The sequence below is a fragment of the Artemia sp. Qi Xiang Cuo genome, chromosome 12, assembly GCF_049724085.1.
Source record: "Artemia sp. Qi Xiang Cuo chromosome 12, ASM4972408v1, whole genome shotgun sequence".
Classification (NCBI taxonomy): Eukaryota; Metazoa; Arthropoda; class Branchiopoda; order Anostraca; family Artemiidae; genus Artemia; species Artemia sp. Qi Xiang Cuo.
The window spans coordinates 65,474,708-65,496,383 of NC_142805.1; the positions used below are offsets into that span (position 1 = coordinate 65,474,708).

Below are 21,676 nucleotides of genomic sequence, written 5' to 3' on the forward strand. Positions count from 1 at the left end.
ACCCTTGAGAAATTCTCTATACTTGGTCGATAAATTCTATTTTCCTTTATTTACCATCTTCAGATAAACTCTTGGATATTTAAGCTATTGTATGTTTCAAGTTTTGCTGTAATAACATGAAAATTAATTTCTCAAATATCCAGAGATTGGTGTAAAGAAGTGCCCTTATATATACTTACATCAAGGCCGCATACAGGGGGTTGGGGGTTTGACCCCCCCCCCCCGAAACGTTTGTCCAACCCGTAAAAGCGTAACAAGCGTGAATATAAAAAAAAATTGATGTATTTTTTAAAGTTTTTTTAAATAGCCCCCCCCCCTCCCCGAAAATAATCCTGGATACGGCCCTGAATTACACATATATACTTGCAGATATATATTGTCATGCTAATTTTGGATGGATTGTATGCAGCTTCTCTCTATACAGCTTTGTATTGTAAAACAGCTGCATCCATACAAGCATACATTGGGAAAGACTCCCCCTATTAATATTAGTCCGAAGGGTGCCCATTCCCTCACAGTGAAATTTTGGAGTTACGACTTCAAACGTTTTTTTTTATTTTAGACACCTCCATTCCTTCGAAGTCCTCTGGACCCCCTCCCTCTATTGATATTTTCGTTTTCATATTCGCTTTTTTTTGCTGATATAAACTCGAGTATAAACTGCTAATAGATTTCAAGGTAGTGGCAATAACCGTATAAACGAAAATACATTTCCAATTGCCTCTTGCACTCCATTGCAAACCAGTTTTGCAGGGCATGACTGCAAATTATACGGAAAAACACTGTGGTCAAAGAACTTGTAGATTGGCAAAAACACGGTTAATCGCAAAAGCTTCCATTATGAATTTTTTTTTTCGCTTAGCTAAACAGTTGATGAAGAAGTGGTATTAATGAGTATTATTTTCAAACAAAAACTAGTCTAGAACACAATAATTTAAAATGTTGTAATAATTCAGGTTTAATGTCAGCATTAACGGTATTGAATCTTCGACTAATGACGAATGTTCGTTACACAATTTTGATTGGGCGTGTATTCTTTTCTTCTGTAAGTTAATGAAAATTCAGAGTGACAAGGTGGCGACCAACAGCGATTCATGACTTTCGCCCTAATTCAGCAGAAATCATCCAACCCATTAATTTAGGTACAAGGGAATGTATAATAGATTTTAACGATGGAAACAACTATCATGGACGTTCTTATAGGTTTATCATATGGTTGCTCAAAGATGTTATGAATATTGTTTTTGTGAATTTAAATATTTTAAATTGACAAAAACATATGGGCTTTGGCCCATATGTTTCAAGACAGTAGATAAAAAGCTCCCCCCTTGTTTTCTTACATCTGACATTTATTTATTTTTATTTTATATTTTTGCGCTCCTATTAAGGTACTTAATTGCCTAAAAAAATTTCGCAATTGCAATTCTTGTATACCCTGCCCCCTCCCTAAGTTTATGAGGCCTAAAACAGTTACTGGAGAGTATCCCTGACCCTGGGAGTGTATGCAGACTGCAAAAACATCGAATTGCGTCTTCTTTTTAATTAAACTGTTTATGTTATTCTCAACCATAGTTAACCATAATTCAATCCATTCAAAAATTTATCTGCAGAGTTTACCCCAGAAAACTCAACCATCGTAAAATCCTACCCAGTAAAGTCGAAAGGATATAATTCAATTCACGCAGTCAACCCATTCCAACTTCACTTTCAAGTAAATTTCACACCGGAAAACTCAGCCGAATTGAAATTTAACATACAAAGTTTTACACAAATAAAATAAATCCCACGAGACCCAATCCACAAAATTCAAACCCTCAAACTTCAGCAGGGCAAAACTCAACTCAAGTAAAAGCCATGGAGACAGCCAAGGGCGGATCCAGGATTTTTTTTCGGGGGGGGGGGGGGGGGGTTACAGATTTTTGACTCAGTTTTCGACTAATTTTACTGATTTTTACCTAGGTTTTACTAATTTTCGTTAGTAGTATGGTCATGATGGACGCCGAAAAGGATGACAAGTAGTGTCTGCGATAATGATAACAACGATGAGGTTCGGGTCCGTACCGTACACCCCTAGAACTTAAAGATTTTTACGGTTCATTATATAAATGTGAATACTTTCCATTCCCTAGTTTAGTCCCTAGTTTAGCTTTTTCTCCAACTCGTTTGTCCCCTTCCTTGAGATTTAGGGTCCACAGAAACAATTTTCCGGGCATGTGTCTGCTGAAGCCATGTCATTTTCTAATTTTGTTTTTATGTTTAGAACTTGTTTCTGCAGTTTGTGTCAACGTGAGTCGAACTCTTTCAGAAAAATTTGTGTATTTTCTAGTAATTTATAAACAAAAAACTTAAATGGCTTTTAATTTTAAGCAATTTTAGCCCTAATGTGGTTTTTGGCAAAAAATTGGAATTTTAATCCTTTACGGTCAAAAATATCTCACTTTTGAAGCTAATATTATCCTTTCCTAATGTAAACTGCCCGAAAACAATAGGTATTCAATCTAAAACATATACTTTGGGGCAAGCTGGACCTGTTTAACAGTTATCAGTTGAATTTAGGCTAATTAAAAAGAAAAGTTTATCAATTTATTAATTTGGTTGGCTATTACTCTCACTTCCATCTTAGAAAATTTCTCTCCTTATGTCACAGTTTGCATGTGTGACAGAACAAACGTGTAGACTTACAACTCGCTCTGGTTGCTATAAATTGGAAACACCAACGAAATGTATTTTAGAAATAGCTTTGTCCCTCTCCCTAAGAGGAACAACGCTATCTCCTTTTCTTTTTTCCCATCAGAGCCATCTCCTAATTTTTTTTCAGTGACGTTCAGTTGATGCGTAAAACCTTAAGATTAAAGGGTTAAAACAAACTAACAGCCTATCCAACGGCCCTCCCATCCTGGCGCCTATCCTGGCACAGCAAAATATGAGCAAGCAAGATACGGCAAGTTATTCTGCTTGTAATCCATAGAAAATCATCTGATTGCCCCAACAACTGTGAAATTAAAAAAAAGATGAAATTGGAATAAGAATAATTTGAAAATGATTTTAATCTGCAGGATTTGTCAGCAACAAGAAGAATTCTCTGGCTTGTCTCCAGGAGAGGGAGATTATTTGATTTTGATTGTCCTCCCTTCCTCCTTCCCTCCCCAAGAATGTTTTATGGCTAGTATCTTTGTCCAAACAAAAAATGGAAAAAGCAAAGTATTTTTATTCCACGGTAAAAATAAGATAAAGAGACGGGTGAGGTATTTACGTAATTAATTCTTCAATATTTCTAGAGACCGTTAGATAAAGTGTAGGAATACCCCCTCCCCTGGTGAAAATCCCTTATCTTGCCCTGATAACTCAGTCAAAATTCTTCACGAAAATTCTGATGCATGGATATTATTACAAGTTGTTATTAGCCAAGGAGTCGCATTAAAAAGAAATTTGTGAAGAAGAGTCTGTATCAATGGGACTCTGAATTGCTTTATTTGACTACCTGCTCCCTTAATAGGCCATTACCGCTTAATGACGTACTGCCTGCCTAGTATGCAAGAGGTCGTGGCTTCGAGTCTCGCTGATGGTAGATTTTCTTTGTAGTAAATTTGCATTACTGGGACTAAGAAATATTTTTCTTATTCGTACTTGACGACATGGGTGCCCATAGGCTGAATTTTAGGGGGGGCTTACCTGGTCTAATCGGCACTTCCAGAGCTGTATAATTGAAATCTCAGGAAAAAATATCATAGGCAGCGCGATAGCGCTGCCTAAGTAAAGAGCGACGAAGGCACAATATATATTTTTTTTTCGACCAGGGCACTTCTTATAGAAAGAAATGTCATAGGAACTTCACAAGAGCTCATGGAGTGCAACTAGCTCCCCCTCCCCTACGTCAGTAACTTCCCCAAACACATCTAATCAAAATTTTGTAACAGTCATTTTGTTCAGTGTAGTTTAAAGGTCCAGAAATTATGAATTTGAGAATGACAGCCCCCCCCACCCCCCGACAACCCTCAGAGCAAGGGCTGTAAGTTATGCCCTGTGGGGATATAAAGTTTTTTATAGAAAGGGTGATCGTATAAACCTCAGAGGGGACTCATTTGATTGGTAATCAGAAGTTCTACTGGCCTTTTTGACAGTCAAAAGTGATTGGAGGTCATCCCCCCCCTACCCCATACACCAATCATTTCCCCAAATACATTCAATCATAATTTTGTAGATAGCCATTTTGTTCAGTGTAGTTGAAATGTTCAGAAATTGTGTCTTTAAGGATAACCCCCACCCCCATATAGCCCTCAGGTCAAGGGTTTTAAATTACGCCCTGGGGGCGTATAAGGTTTTTATAGAAATGGTGGTCGTATAAACTTCAAAGAGGGCTCATTGGATTGGTAATCAGAAGTTATAGTGCTCTTTTTTAGAGTCAGAGTGATCAGGAGGCAAATACCACCCCCCCCCCCCCCACACACACACCTCGTGTTTTCCCGAAATGCATCTGATAGAAATCTTAAGATGGTCATTTGTTGTCATAGAAACTTCGAAAAGTGCTCAGTCGGTTGGTAATTGAAAGGGCTGATGCCTTCTTTAATAGTCAAGTGATTGGAGGGTAACCACCCCCACACCCATCATTTCCCCAAACAATTCCAGTCAAAATTTTGAGATAGTTATTTTGTTTGACGCAGTTTAAAAGTCCAGAAATTATGTCTATGAGGATGAGAACCCCCTCACAGTCCTCAGAGCAAAGGTTGTAAGGTATGCCCCAAGGGTATTTAAGGTTTTTATGGAAACAGTGGTCGTGTAGACTTCGGAGGGGGCTCATTGGATTGGAAATCGGAAGTTTAAGAGCCATTTTTAAGAGTCAAATTTATTGGAGGGCAGCTATGCCCCCCACGTCATATTTACCCCCAATGCATCTGATAGAAATTTTAAGACAGGCATTTGCTCAAAAATAGTCCAAAGATGGGGTTGACACAACCCTCCCCCCTCCCCAAAGTATGGGGATATGGGTTTTAAGTTATGCCCCGGGGGGATGTAAGGTTTTTATGAAGTGGTGGTCTTGTGAACTTTAGAGGAGGCTCATTTAATTGGAAATGCATAGTTCTAGTTCCATTTTAAGAGTCAGGCGTGATGGAGAGAAAATCACCCCCCCCCTTCTCCCTGATATTCTCTTTTCCCCAAACACATTCAATATAAATTGTGAGACAGCCATTTTGTAGCCAATAGTCCAAAGAGAATATAACTGTGTCTTCAGTAATCAAATGTAAGAAATATTTAGGCGGCCGTTGAACTAAATCAAAACAAACTATGAGCATGTATACTTTCAAAAAGTTGACAAAGCAATATCTCAAGAACAACTTATATTATTAAGTTAGATCTTTAAGAGTAAGTTGTGGGGGATTTTGAACTAGCGAGAAGGCACTATGTGTATACTTTTAGCACTACAAATACAGTTACTGTAACTAATGACGCTAAGAGTATTAAGGTGAAACTTTTAGGAAGTGTTTAGGGGGTGTTCCAATTAAACAAAAAAAAAACTGCATGCATGTAGGTTTTCAAAAAGGCATATAATATCATAGGCAGCACCACTCTATTATAGCTAGAAATATCGTTGAAATATTTAGAGAAGCTAACTCGATTCAAAATTAAAAGTTCTGGGGTCCTTTCTAAGTGTAAAAAGAGATTGGAGGGTAATCAGCCCGTCTCTGATGCCGATTTATTTCCCAAACACATCTAGTCCAAATTTTGAGACAACTATTTTGCTCAATATAGTAGAACGGTACAGCAACTATGTGTTTAGGGATATTGGGCATGTCAGACCCCCACAATTATGAATTGCGCAAAAAATGGGCAGAAATGAAGTTAAGTAATCATCCAAGCGTAAAACTACCCCAAATCACTATCAATAAATAAATGAAACTCAAAATGAACAGAAATTAGAATAAACAGCCGAGTTAAATTCGAAACGAGCAAAAATTAACATAAGTAGGGTTGATAACCCCCGTGCGTTCGCATAACCAGAACATAATTTGTGCTTTACTGAAAACAAAATATGTTTAAATGTTTTCACTTTTTTACTTAAATAAGTAAAAAACTTTTTTTTCACTTTTTCTTCACTTTTTTTATTTTAATGAATAAATAACAGTGTAGGTAGGCCTATATTAAACTGACAATCCGCGGTCATTTTTTTCTGTAAAGTCTAAGTTATGTTCTGGTCTTGAGAAGGTATTGGGGTTGTCAGCCCTAGTAATATTAATTTGTGCTCGTTTTCAGTTTGACTCGGCTATTTATTATAATTTCTGTTCGTTTTGAGTTTCATTTAATTGTTGATAGTGATTTGTGGTAGTTTTGTTCTTGGAAGAATAGGCTATTTGACTTTATTTCTGCCCATTTTTTGATTAATAGAGCTCTTTACTTTTCTTTGAAAACTTATTCTGTGGAAAATTTTTAAATTAATATAAATATATGACACCATCATTCAGCTAGGGGGGGTGGCGCCCCCTTGCCCCCCCCCCTTATGGACGCCCATGCTTGACGATAGTACACGAAAAATGAGAATGCCACATAGGTCTGTATATAGCCTGTCAAAACGTAACGTTTAGCAGTGATACTTTGATTACCTGTCAATAACGTGTTCCTTTTTAAGAATTAAGTATGCAATTATTCTGTTTTAAAATGTAAAGTCAAACCTGTTTACATGGTGTGTTGCGTGGCTTCAAACCTTGAAAATGTTTCTCATTTAAAAATCAGATACTTTGAAATTACTAGTGGTTTCTCATTGACAAAATTAATTGATTTTCAAGAGAGGGAATCGAAATGCTCACCTAACCTGCCAGAACTTTTCAGATAAATGAACGAAAAGCTCGTAAGACCGTGTCGAGAAAATTTGGTGCTATTTCTAATGACAAATCGAGGTCGAACTAGGCTCTTGTACTAATAGACATTCATTTGAACCTGCAGCGGATGTGGCTGCGGATATAGAGTTGATAAGTAGGCTCAAAACGAAATTGAATAGGGAGGAAATCTCTGTCGGACCTTTTGTTGACAAACAGGGTGTGGAGATTAAACCGAATGCCACCCATTCTCTGAAAAACAGGAGGGAATGAGACAACCGTCGACAAGCAGAATAACCCTGATGTTCTTTCTGGCTGAATATGGAAGCAGTTTTATAGGAAGATTACCTTGATCAACCTATATGAAGCTGAAAGGGGTTGTTTTGTTGCAAAACTGGTGATCAAAGAAACTGTATTTCAATAACAAAGTTGTGGCAATAATACCATAAAATTGTTTGGAAGGAGGGGGTATACAATATAGAACTTAGTTAAGTGCATATATACTAGTAACCATATTTTCCAAATATATGGTGCGGGTGCCCTTGATAGCAGGATGTTGCAATTCAAAGATTTCTATTATTTTAGGTTTCAATGAGGGGTTACCCCACTTTCTGCCATCTGGTGTAAATCTCATTGCCATATGTGCTGCGCAGTTCTGCCACACTTAACATAGTTCTGCCACGCTTGGCAGGCGTTGCCTTTTGTACATGATTTCTGAAAGACGGACACTCTTCGGATTTTAGATATATTTTTTGAAAATTTCCAAGCATTTCGATAATATTGCCAATAATGCTGTCAAGATTTCAACTTGTTTCTGGATGTTCGGGTTTAGAGTTGACCCTCCAGTTAAAAAAAAGAAAAAATATTTTAAAGTTATTTTTATAAAGTTGTTTAGTGACTAAGAACGATATTCACTACTCTTCATCCCAAGGGGTAGCCTACTTTTAAAAATCGGATACATCTGGGGGTGCACGAATTGCGTGGTGGAGCTCTGCCATGTGTGGCGCAAATACGTATGGCGTGGAGCGGGGCAAGTAGCGCTATGAGATGTTTGCCAGGCAGCTGAGGGTGGACAACCCATTGCTTCACTCCCAATAAGGATGATAGTTAAAATTGTCAAACATAAGCTTAATAAAAAATACAATAGACATCACATCATCATAACAGAATCTGGAACATGACGTTAATATAAATTATATTGTTGTTGGCAAAATTATTGGCAAAGATATTGGCTATACAAGAGTCACTATAGTTGTACTGCCGAACGTAAATACCAAAATAGTTATTGTGTTAAGCATCAGGCGCGGGCTTGTCAGAGTTTTGAGATATATTTTGTAATATTCTAGGCTTGTGTGGGGAGTGGGGCTCGAAAACGCAAAAGAAACATATTTTTATGCTAAATTTTTCGATTGTTCTAGGATATAATTCTGACTAGTCTAAGAGGGATTTAAACCCGGTTTCCTTCTTAAACAGCTAGTGGACAGAAGATATAGACAAGGTATAAAAAAAAACTAATACGAATTAGAAGCTACTTTTGCAAATTTTTAGCCTCAATTTTGACCTGATATTTGCTCACTTTTTTTCTTGTTCAACCTTACTATTAATAATGAGTGATTCTATTTGTTCTACATTTTGCAGTATTATCTCGTTTTTTCCAATGTAATGGCTTGACAGTTAAAAATTTCCGTTGAAACTTCTTAAAACGGAATTTTAACGCGTTTTCATTTTCGGGTATTCAAAAAACAGAAAGGGTATCAGAGTATAAATCAGTAAACAATCGAAACCAGGAAGTAATGTAGCCCGTTTTATTTCTTTTGATAATTTAAAAACTTTACACAAAACAAGTTTTTTAAAGGAAAGTAATGGCTCCATTAAGCCAAGAATGAGCAGAAATAAAGTCAAACAATTTTAAAAGCGTAAAACTACCGCAAATCACTATCAATGAATAAAATGAAACTCAAAACGAACAGAAATTATAACAAATAGCCGAGTCAAACTCAAAACGAGCAAAAATTAACATTACTAGGGATGATAACCTTTTGCCTTCTAAAGACCAGAACATAATTTGCGCTTTACTAAAAAAAAGAAAAAAAAACATGGAATGTCAGTTTAGTTGACATATAGGCTACTGATATTTATTCCTTAAAATTTTAAAAAAATTTCTTTGAAAGTAAGAAAAGTGAAAACATTTAAAAACGTATTTTGTTTTCTCTAAAGTGCAAATTATGTTCTGGTCTTGAGAAGGCAAAAGGTTATCATCCCTACTCATGTTAATTTTTGCTCGTTTTGAGTTTGACTCGGGTATTTGTTATAATTTCTGTTCGTTTTGAGTTTCATTTTATTCATTGATAGTGATTTGTGGTAGTTTTACGCTTGGAAGATCATTTACATTTATTTCTGCTTAATCTTTACTTTCCTTTGAAAAACTTGTTATTTGGAAAAAGTTTCTAATTAATTTTTGTTCGTTTTTTATTGATAATAGTCTTTTTCATGGAAAAATAATATTTTACTTCTTTTCAGTATTTTCTATGAGAATCCATAGTATGGGTTGCTATATTGTATGCTGGAAAATTTTTTTTAACAATGTTTAATCCTTGCACAAACAGTATATTTTAATTTAATTTCATAGCTTCTGAAGTTGACCTGAAAACTAAAACTTAATATCATCCCCAAAAGATTCTATCTATGCTCTTTGACAACCTGGATACACTTAAACTCTTTTTATTTATTTAAATTGTAAGAGGGGAAGTAGTAATAGTAGTATCCCCAGAAGTTTCAACTTAAAATCCCCAGTGGTTCTCGATATATTGCTGATGTGCCTTATTGGCAGAAAGCATAGGGGTTTTGAACCTTACTCATATCAATTTCTGCTCGTTTTGAGTTTGACTGTTATTTATTTTAGTTTCTGTTCGTTTTGGGTTTCATTTAGCCTATTTATTGATACTGGTTTGTGGAAAAAAGTTTTTAAAAAATTAATTTATGTTCCTTTTTTATTGACAGTCTTTTTCATGGAAAAAGAAAATAATAGTTTGAATCTTCCCGGTTTTCCATTAAGAACTTATAGAATTTATACGGAGAAAACTTTTTTAGCAATTTTTAACAACATAAACTCTTTTGAAAATCGTGACACAAATAGTAGTGTTTAATTTATCCTCTATACATCCTCTAGTTGACCTGATAAATAAAAGTTAATACCATTCCCAAAAAAAATTATCTGTGCTCTTTCACAGCCATGATACATTTACACTCTTTTGATTTAGTAAAATTTTAAGAGTAGAAGAAGTAATAGAAGTAGCCCCGAAAATTTGAACTTAATACCGTCAGTTGTTCTTGGTATATTGCTAAGATGTCTTATTGGCAACCAGCATACAAACAGTGTGTTTTGATTTAATTTTAAAGCAACATTTAGTTTTAAAGCATAATGGGCCAATTCCTTAATTGTGGGGGGTTAAAATTTTACTAAACCAAAAGAGCGGAATTGTATCCAGGTTGTGAAAGAGCATAGATAGAATTTTTTGGAAATGGTATTAACTTTTATTTAACAGGTCAACTAGAGGATGTATATGACTGAATTAAACACTACTATATGTGTCATGATTTTCAAAAGAGTTTATGTTGTTAAAAATTGCTGAAAAGTGTAGTAGCCTAACCTAATATCTCTAAAGACATAGTTGCTGGATCGTTCTACTATGCTTAACAAAACGGCTGTCTAAAAATGTTGACTGGATGCGTTTGGAAAACGGATGGGTTTGAGAGAAAGGCTGCTTGCACTCCAATCTCTTTTTACGCTTAAAAAGGGCACTAACTTTTAATTTTGAATCGAATTAGCTCCTTTAAAAGTTTCAATGACATTCTAGCTATTATATATTGGTGCTGCCTATGATATTGCTTATATGCCCCTTTGAAAACGTGCATGCATACAGTTTTTTCGTTGAATTGAAACTCCTAAACGTTCCCTAAAAGTTTCATCTTAATACCCTTAGCGTCATTAGTTACAGCAACTGTAGTGGTAGTACTAAAATTATAACCAAGTGCCTTTTGGCTAGTTCAAAATCCCCGAAAACTTACCCTTAAAGGTCTAAATTAATAATATAAGCTGCTCTTCAGATATTGGTTTGCTACCTTTTTGAAAGTCCACATGCTCATAGTTTTTTTTTTTTTTTTATTTAGTTCAACATCCATCTGAATATTCCCTTAAAAGCTTCACCTTAATAACCTTAGCTTGCGCAGTAGCAATAGTTGTAGCAGTATGCACATATCACGTTTGGTTTCTTCAATATCCCCTTCAACACACGCTGAAAGAAAATCTGCTTAACACATACCATCAACCGTTCCTGAAGCATTTCTGGTGCGTTCTCTTGACAACCATTCAGTTTCTATATATTCCAAATTTTTCGCCTTAATATCCTTAGTTTTTAATAGTAGTAGTAGTAGCAGTAAAATTAATTGCAGTAGCTTAAGCTTTAGTGGGTGTAGTAGTAATAGAAGTAGTAATAATAGTGACAGTAGCTGTAGTATGAGGAGAAGCAGTAGCATTAGGTAGCAAATATTTTTTTTTTGGTTATTTGAATATGCCTCACAACAAGACATGTTTTTTTTAAATTCACACCCTAAGACGCCTCAAAGATATTGCCTTTCCAACTTCTTGAGAACCTGCATGCAGACGGCGAGTTCTGGTTCAGTACATTTTTCTTCCTCAAAATTTCTTGAAACTTTTACCTTCACACCCTTAGGTATAGTTGTAATAGTAGCCACAGTCGTAGTACTGATGTTAGTTGTAACAGTATTGAGTAGCGGTAGTACTACTAGCAGCAGTAGTATTAACCTATTGCCTTTCAGTCAGTAGAACAGCCCTCTCATCAAGTCCTGGAAGTTCTAACTTAATAGAATTAGCCATCACTATGACATTGTTGATCTTTTGATAACCTGTATGTTCATAATACTTCTTGAAATTTTAATCTCAATGCTCTTAGCCTAGAAGTAGTAGCAGGGTCGTTACTAGCCAAAATGTTTGGGGGGGGGGAAGAGCAAGGGATTTTACCGACTGTTTTTTGTTAATAATTAGCATAATGTCCCTCTCGAATACAACACGTAAAATCACTGGGAGAGCAATTAAAGCCGCTGCACTTATCGTCCAAGATTCAGGTTTTGGTGCACATTTTGTTACTAACTTAGTAATGTTTATTTAACTAAATACGGGACAGTGGCACCATCTGTAAACTCACGGCAGGAGTCGGTAAAACTGCTGTGTTTACTAACTAATTTTGAACTTTCTGTAGGTGGCTTGTCAGTATTTTTGTGGTCTTTATTTAACCGAACAAGGAATTTTTGCGGCGTCGGAAAAGTCATGACGCTTCGCTTCACGAGTTTACCGACTTATTTTTGTTTACCAAGTGCCCAAAACATTGGGGGGGGGCGTCCCCCCTTCCCCCCATACGGTGACTGCCCTGAGTAGTAGTAGTAGTAGTAAATATAGCAGTAACAGTAGTATTAGCAATACTGTGCACATATTACCTTTTGGTGAGATGATCTTCCCCTTTAAGTATTCTCTGAGAGTTCCAACTTAATACCCAAATCAATTCTTGATTTCCATTCAAATTCAATTCAAATTTCCCCTTATTTCTGTAAATGGAGTAGTGTGGTACAAGTAGTCGTGATAGTTGTAGTAGTATTGATAGCATGCAAATATTGCGTTTTTGACTAATATTCCCTTATTATTTCCTGAATTTTCCAAATTAATATACTCGGTTATTCCTGTGTTTTACTCTTTTGACAATCCGTATATACATAACGTATTTTGATTAGTTCAGCACTCCCCTCAACATTCTCTGAAAGTCTCACCTGAATACCCTTCGTCTTCTTGGCAAGTAAAGTTCAAACATGCATTCCTTTTCAATAACATATACTAGGTGTAAACAATGAAGGAATGGCCTAACTTATAGCCATTGTCCTGAAGACTGTTGGGAGGTTGACGTCCCCAATGACATAATTTCCGGACCTTTTAACTACGTTGAACAAAACAGCTATCTTAAATTTTGTTTGGATGTGTTTGGGGAAATGGTGGGCGTGGGAGGGGGCTAGTTGACCTCTAATCTCTTTAGACTATGAAAAGGGGCACTAGCCTCTTCAATTTCGAATCGAATGAGCCTTTTTAGAAGTTTCTACGACACCAAATGGCCATCACAAAATTTCAATCAGATGCATTTCGGGAAACACGAGGTGGGTAGGGGGGAGGGGGGCGATATCCACCCTCCGATCACTCTGAATCTTAAAGAGGGTACTAGAACTTCTGATTACCAATCCAATGAGCCCCCTCCGAAGTTTATACGATCACCCTTTCTATATAAACCTTAAATTCCCCCAGGCCATAAATTTTAACCCTTGCCCTGGGGGCTGTGAGGGCGTCGTCATCCTCAAAGACATAATTTCCAGGCTCTTCAACTACGTTGAACAAAATGGCTATCTCAAAATTTTGATTGGATGTGTATGGGGAAGTGGTGGGCGTGGGAGGGGGTTAGTTGCCCTCCAATTACCTTCGACCATTAAAAAGGGCACTAGCACTTTCAATTTTCATTTGAATGAACCCTTTTTGAAGTTTCTACGACAGCTCCTTCGATACGAACTGCCCTGGTCTAAACAAAAAAAAAAAGATAAATTGTGCCCACATCGCTCTTTACTTAGGTAGCGCTATTGCGCTGCCTATGATATGGTAGTATTTAAAGTACTTTTTTTAATTGATGTGTAATTTTTGGTCTAAATAAAGTACCAATAATCCGAGGGGTCATCCATTTTCTATATAATTGGCAAATTTCTGTAACACCTAGGCCATCACTTATCTGGAAACAATCAGGTGATGTTATATCTTGGTAACTATGCAAATGCTTCTCCAGAATACTTTTACAACTAAAGTTCTTAGGTTTTCGGATCTTTAATAGAGAGTATGCGTTTCATTTCTTTTTTCTGTGTCAGGAGCGTAAAGACAAGCGTGTATTTCTCATTTAGGGACTGAATTCAGTCAGTAGATTTATTAATTAAAGTAGGCTATAAATATATACTTACCCTGGTTTCAATTATACTTGCTGAAGGTGCAACGCTGGTTGTCAGTTTGTATATTTCTGTTTATTTCGTTACCATATATAAAATTTTATGTGTTTAATTATAATTTCAAGTCATTTGATTCGTTCTGTAATTTGGCACAGCAACGAAAGGTAAATAAAAGAATGGGTACTAAAAGGTGGGGGTGTTCAAGGAATAATGACACGGATATATAGGACAATATTATCTCTTTTTCTGTCTGGTTCAAGTGAACGGACACCACAAGGAATATAAAACACATTAGATAGAATTGTCTTAATACGGGTTTGTTAGACTTAAAAATGGCCAGTCATGACAGTGGTTCCGTCACAGTATTGCACACCACAGCCTGACCAGCTGAGCACTCTTTTTCGTGGTTCGTAGTCAGGTTAACCACATATATCTTCTGCATACATTTTCTTCATATGAAAGCAGCCAAGACGTTTTTTGCCATCCTTAAGGGAAGGGTGATAGTCAAGACATTGTTCCTTCTTTGATTATGTGGCTGAATTGCTCAAGAAGTGTGCGCTCTTGTCTGCAACAACGGGATTTTGTCTCCCTCTCCCCTCCCCTCTGCAAAAAAATATCCGTTAAAACTGTACTAAGCATATTGTGGATTTTTTTTTTTTAGCCCTTTGAAGTTACTATGCCGTTTGATATTTGATAGTATACCCTAAATAGTCTGTTGAATTTGTTTTTTGACAAATAAAAAGTATATGTCCACGAGTTTCTTAGACTTCGTCAATCGGTTAACCGGGACAGGACCAACGGTGACGTAGGGGTATTTGACCTCAAACCAGGGGGGGGGGGGGAATGTACCTTTTGTTTTGGTTTTGGACAATCGTTATTACCAAGTAATCAGAGACAACTGCAGATACGTGCGCAATACCTCTTTTTAAGGAGACCTAACTTTGAAAAGGCACAAACAAAAGGCGAAAAAATTCGGAGAACAAGAAAATTGTAAGAAAAATAATATAAATCTCGAGATCGCGGGGATAGGATCTGGGTATTTTCCAGGATGAATGTATGTTCCCTTGGTAATTAATTAATATTCCCAATATAGAAAAACTGTTAAGCGACGATAATTCACATGGTTGTTATTGAGAATTTCAGGGTTTTTGACTCTTTCTATTCCCTTCTTTCTTTTTTGGTCCGATTTGAGATTCTAGGAGGTCCAGGTGATCGAATATAATAGTCTGTGGTACTGCTGCTGCTACCACACAACCTATCCAAAACTTTACACTTGAAACCACAATATATAATTATTAGCAGTATAACCTTTCCCTATCTCACCCATTATAAAAACCCGAACCGAGGTGCGAGTGCTCCAGAGAACGTATAAACATAAGCGACATTAGATCTTTTCACGGGTAGACAAGTCAGATCTCTCTTGAACGCGAAACTTGGCTTCTACGTAGGAACACTAATTTTGAAGAAACTAATTTTAAATTAATTTATTCCAATACATACATGAAAATCGGTAATTAGTAGTGCAATGTTATTATTAGATGTTTTTAGGAATTAAAAATAGGTTTCGAAGTCTCATGTTGGTTTTAGCCTAAAGGCATTTTGAGAAAGTTTCTGCCAAAATACGTGTTCCAGGGTAATTGGACCGCTAATGGCAGATCAAATGAGAGGAGCTGTTTGTACGCGACGATATATATGTATATATATATATATATATATATATATATATATATATATATATATATATATATATATATATATATATATATATATATATATATATATATATATATAGGCCATATTAAACTTAAGATCAGTAGAAATAGAAGCCTACAATAACTCAAACTCAAAACGACCAGAAATTATTATTAAAGAATAAAAAAGGAAAGGAGAATAATTGGTATGGCTGTAACACTGCATATAAATTTATATAAATGTATATATAGTGGGCTGTAATAATGCAAAAGGTAAATATAACATTGGTTTAAGAATGGAAAGAAAGACAAAGAATGAATTTACAACGATAATCAAGTTAAAAACAAGGTTTATTTGAAAAAAGCCATAAAGCGATGACATTTGATTATGATATTTGGTGCTTCGCATTGATATTTCAGTTTTAAAAGTTTTATCAATTTTCTGAAAACTCCCTAAGAATTTTACGAAAAACACTTCTTAACAGACGTTTGGTATTTTCTTGGATAGGACTATTGTGGCAACTTTTACCACAGCAACCAATAATTAGAACCCAAGTCCTAAAATTGGTCTCAATCAGGAACCCTTATCGCTATCTAAATTCACAAAGTGCAAAGATTTTCAAACAGAGGTGTTTATTCTTTAAAGTTCAGGAAAGGTCTGCCAATTTCATACCAAAACATTGATTGAAAACGAAACTAGTCTTATCTCGGCTCTCCGCCAAAACAGGTAATTAGCCTTTTCAAGTTTCACAGGAACTACAATCTGAGAAAATAAGTATCACGACGTGAAAAAAAAATGATAAGCCATCCAGTGACGGATCCAGAGGGCGGGAGGGGTGTCCCCCCTAAATTAGTCTAAAGTAGTGTCTAAAGTCCCCCCTAAAGTAGTGTAATTTACCTAATTAACGCAAGTTTGCATTAATTAAACTTACTCCTAATGTAAGTTTATCTGATCAACCTATTTTGCACCCCCCCCCCTAAAAAATCCCGGATCCGCCCCTGAAACCATCACACCTATTCCACCAGTTATTAGAAGAAAACAAATTTCCTTATTTTCACAAATTTCATCAACCCCCTGCCCTTTTTTTTATAAAATCTTACATAGGCCAATCAGTTGAGTTCACTATATATAAATAATAGATTAACTCATAATTTGTATATAAATTAAGTCTTACCTATGAGATGGGACACTTGCAAACCACTTGGCCGGCTCACCAAGTTTTTTCTGCTTTCACAATTACGAATAATGCAATTACTAACCATTTCTCATTGATTGACGTATACACACTAACCCGCTAATGCATAAATAAGTGGGAGGAGCTTTTTGTTCGCACCGAGAATGAAGAGCCAGAAATCATCTGCGGTAAACTTACTGCCTAATTATATAAACTGTGCTTGAAACCCATGAAGTTTCAGTTTTCTTTAAATCCTTTGTTATACCCCATTCGGATACGAATTTATTTTCATTTCGCCCGAGATGAATGGGTAAAAATCATTCATCCTTCATTCGTAAAACTGGGCCTAGCCATCATACCCTTTCTTTCATTGTAACTCTAGAAAGATAGATCGAACCATATTTTTTGTAGAATCTGTTGTTCAGTATACGATCAGTACCTAGAACTATCCTTAGACATTACTATGAAAAATGTTTAAGACACATCTTTTTCACCCTTTAAAAGTGCCTATGCTTCGGAGCCATACGTGACCACCAGCGTTGCCAACGCGGTACAATTGTACAATTTAGAGGTCCTGGTACAGTGCAGTGCATTTGGTAATTTTTTGGTACAAACAGATTTCCTGGCACATTTAGGTTTTACTTACTCCTTTTTGACTCAAATATCTGTTCCAAGTTTTAGTTTATTGAAAATTTTCATATTGTTATGGCAAAATTTTAACCTATTCTTCCGATGGTACAAATTACTTTTTTGCGGTACAATTTTAATCGGAAAACTGGTACAGTTTATTTCAAAGCGTTAGCAACACTGGTGACCACTATTATAGTTCACAGACCTTTCTTCTTATTCTTCCAAACTTAAATATTCTATATACATTAATTATTGTTATTAATGTGTACTGTTTCTCAATTTCAAGGATAGCCAAAAGGGCCTTATAAATATATAAAATATGTTTTCCGTAAAAATATTGTGTTTATTTAAAAGACAAATAGTTGAATTTTTTTTAACTAAAATGGATAAATTTGGCTTGAAGCTTCAAGGTTTCTAAGGTCTCTAAAGACTAAATTCAATGTTCTAGATAGACGTGTTCATTTTATGTTATCTTATTTGTTCAATAGGTTGAAACCATTTTATGAAACTTCATATAAGAGCAAATAATAAGAATAACTGAAAATTGTCCGCTGAATACCCCTTACATAAATAGATATGCATGTTCTGTAACCATTCAGGCCACCCAGGCCAACTTTTGTACCATCAAAGATGGAAAATTCGCTCAAAAGGCAACACTGGAAAGGAAGTTAACGGTTCGTCAGCTTTAGTTCGCCAACCAAAATGTGTGTTCAGCGTCTAAGCAAGTCTCAGTATACTAGAATGAAAAAAGACAAGTTTTCTAACACTGGAAAGATGTTAACTTAGAAATATATCTATGTCTAAAAGCCTTACTATTGACGAAAAAACAAAATTTGGTAAATAAAACTTGTTACCATCCAGAAATTGCTATAGATTTATTATTTTCTCTCAGAAAGATTAAAAAGTAAAAAAAAAAAAACTAGGAATTTTGAATACACTTTTTTGAGCAAGAGGGGAGTTTACGAGAAACTTAACTGTCATGTCTATTATCCTAGTCAAGCCTTCGAAGTTTGCTGTTTATTTCTTGCTATTTTAAATTTATGACATTGAATATTTTGTAATATGTTCAGTCTTTCAGAGAAACTTACATTTTATTCAAATCTTAATTCTATGTCTTTTTTTAGACGAAAAAACATCCACCGGGACATATCAAGCGCCCAATGAATGCGTTCATGGTCTGGTCACAAATAGAACGTCGCAAGATTTGTGAGACTCAACCAGATGTGCACAATGCCCAAATCTCAAAGCAACTTGGAGCACGTTGGAAAATGTTAAGTGATAAACAACGCCAGCCTTTCATTGAAGAAGCTGAACGTCTCCGAATTTTGCACTTAAAGGAGTATCCTGATTACAAATATAAGCCACGAAAAAAGACAAAATCAGTATCTTCGGATGAACTGAGCATAATAAAAGAGAGAAAAATTGTAAAAAATACGAAAGTGAACTCAGGGAAAACCCTTGTTGTTGGCAGTGGGCCATGTGCCACCTTGAATAATAACCGCAGCAATAGTCAACAAACTCTAAATAGCGCACTGAAGTTTTTTGGCGGACAAGCAACGTTTAATTTAGTAAATTGTGATCATTTGAGGGTAAAATTTACAATTGACAAGAAGTTTAAAGAAGGCTTAAAGGCCACAAAAGTTCTTACAGCTGTCAATCATTTTACCCCCGAAAAGTCCCCTCCCAGTCCGCAAGACATACCTGAGTCACCGGAAAGTATGCTAAGCCTTGATGAAATACCACCAATTTCACCGGTTCGTTTACCAACGTTTGATTCTCTTTTATCGAAGGCATTTTCTATTGATCCACCCTTCGATGATTCAGTAGAAAATTCGCTGCTAACCCCTTCTCCAGAACCAAGCGAAACTGCTTATCCTACCTCTGACCTAATATTTCGACTGCAAACGGACAGCATTAAACAAGAGCCAGTATTAACTCGGAGTGTAATACAAAACCCTGTTCTTAGTGACCTTGATTCGCTATCCACAAACGACTTATTTTGTTTAGAAGACGTTTGTTCTCTTACCTCAGTTGACCTGGATTCGTTGAGCACGGCGTCAAATTTATCAGCGTCACATTTTGAGTTTTCAACGTCTGATGTAAATGATGTGCTTATGGATATTGGTGTTAGTGGGGGATGGGATGATAATTATGTGAATATAAACTAGTCTACATATCTTACCAAAAAGGGGGCGCTAATGTTGCCCTTTTTATTGGTTTGTTTGTACTGAGTATTCAATCTGTATACGGTTTTTCTCCTGTAGTTTAGAGACTAAGTGGCTACTCATATGCCCTTTCTCACTGGTCTTTCGATTAAGAACTTTTTACGGAAAGCTTTATGAATAAAGAAAAACAGCACTTTGAAGTTGTGTTCTACCTCTTAAACAATGTTTTTAGAAGTTATTATGAAAGCAAGTGATTTGGGTTTTAAATAAATGATCAGGCGATGTTTAATAATATGAATTGAAGTGTTATAAAAATAATTAGATTTTTTACGATTAGGTACCAATAGCCAGCACGGAGAATAAGTATAGACTTAATTTATTTTTAATTATATAAAACAAACAGCAATAGTAAACGATAGCTTGTTGCTGCACAGCATGACAACAGCAAAAACGGCACTTACGTGTTATAGCGACCACACTTTGTTCTTGATTTGTAATGCCGGTTTTCTGTGTCCACTCGGAGATAGTCAGCTTAGTCTGAGCGAGATAAACGGTATCTATGCAGGTATATTTTAATGAAATAATCAATATATAGAGGTGGTTAGGTATTCAATATGATGCGTTCTGGGTGGCCTGCTTTCCATAATTCTCTGATGTAGTTTTCATAATTTTGTTACTAGAGTATTTTATTTTCATAAAGTTATGGTATATTTGATTATGAACAACCTCACTTAACTTATTTGGTGTGGTCGCTATAACACGTAAGTGCCCAAAAAACATATATAATAGAAATAAAGAACATAACACTTACGCGTAACAAGTAGTTTATAGCGTTAAGCATAACAACACTATTTTTGAATGGTGTATCATTCCACAGGAAGCGTCAACCATCCGAGTTGGTTCTTCAAGCTCTGGAAGGATGATGCATCATGCCTCTACAATATTACTCCGCAGCTGGTTCTGTTTTTTTTTTTTATGTAGCTCTGTATGAGATGGAAGATTGGCCCGCAACATTAGATTTGATGCTTCTTGAAAACTTCTACTAGGCTTGTCATATTACAAGGAATAAAGTATGAATAGTAAAGTATGTAGCACTTATCTGTTAGCCAGTACACACTCATAAATTTGGATCCACTGGCATGGGGTTGAAACAACTGAGACGCTTGGGCGATAGATGGGAAATATATAATTGGGGCTATATATTTGCACGTTATGGGGGGGGGGGGTTAAGTAAAGCTGGAATGCATGCAAAATGTAACATGACCGGTACTTACGCATTATATGGGCCTTTACAAGGAAACCAGTCACGAAAAACCTGCCAGACGGGTTAGTTCAAAAGACCGCTATAGAGTAATGGAATGCAAAGCGTGGTTTTCATTGCGTTTACGATATTTAAACTATTGTTTTTTGGGGTTTAGAGGGGGAAGGTACCTAGGTTAGGTTAGGCTGCGTATTTAATATGTTCTATGCTTTACCCCCACCCCTAATTTGAAAATATATAGCCCAAATTTGTTTTTTTTTAAACTATTATATTTTCATCCTATTATATTTCATTAGCATTAACCAAACTTGACTTTTTAGAAGGGTGCATATAATGCGTAAGTAGCCTACCACCTGACCTAACCAAAATACCAACTAAGTATTTATTAAAATATAGCTACAATGTAGTTTTCAACTGAGCCGAAGCTAATTGTCTGCGTATACAAGCAGCAATAAACCGGTTATTGTCTGATTTTACAGATCCAAATTTTCGAGTGTGTACTGGCTAATATATAAGTACCAACTATGTTTTGAGGAACGAAAGACTATATTTCGAACAACTAATTTTACGTGAAAACAGGTTTTTTTCATTCATGTGCTCAAGAAAGCTACACGAGCAGACAGGGAACATCTGAACCCCTTCCCCTCTCATGATGATACAGTCTTCATTGAATTTTTTGAAAACACGTTATTAAATTTTCGGTTACTATGGGCTAGAGTTCGTTCTTTACCGAGTTGGGACGATGGTAATTTGATGACATCAATGTCAACTCTATCTGCTAGTGTATTTATTCCTCTTTTATCCTGAATCGGACGACTTAACATACAATGGATGATTTCCATTGTAATGGCTTTTCCATTCCCCATTACATTTAAATATTCTAAATGGAATTTCAAGTCCC

At 35.9% G+C, this 21,676-nt stretch overlaps 1 protein-coding gene across 1 annotated transcript in view; it reads left to right on the forward strand.

The window, feature by feature from the left end:
* LOC148946412 (uncharacterized) overlaps positions 1-19,806 on the forward strand; it is a 34,746-nt gene extending 14,940 nt beyond the window's left edge. The window contains exon 2 of the mRNA XM_089097994.1: positions 18,474-19,806. Within this exon, the coding sequence (XP_088954120.1) occupies positions 18,474-19,517 (1,044 nt within the window). The 3' untranslated portion in view covers positions 19,518-19,806. The remainder of the gene's footprint in view (positions 1-18,473) is intronic.
* Positions 19,807-21,676: the final 1,870 nt, after the last annotated feature.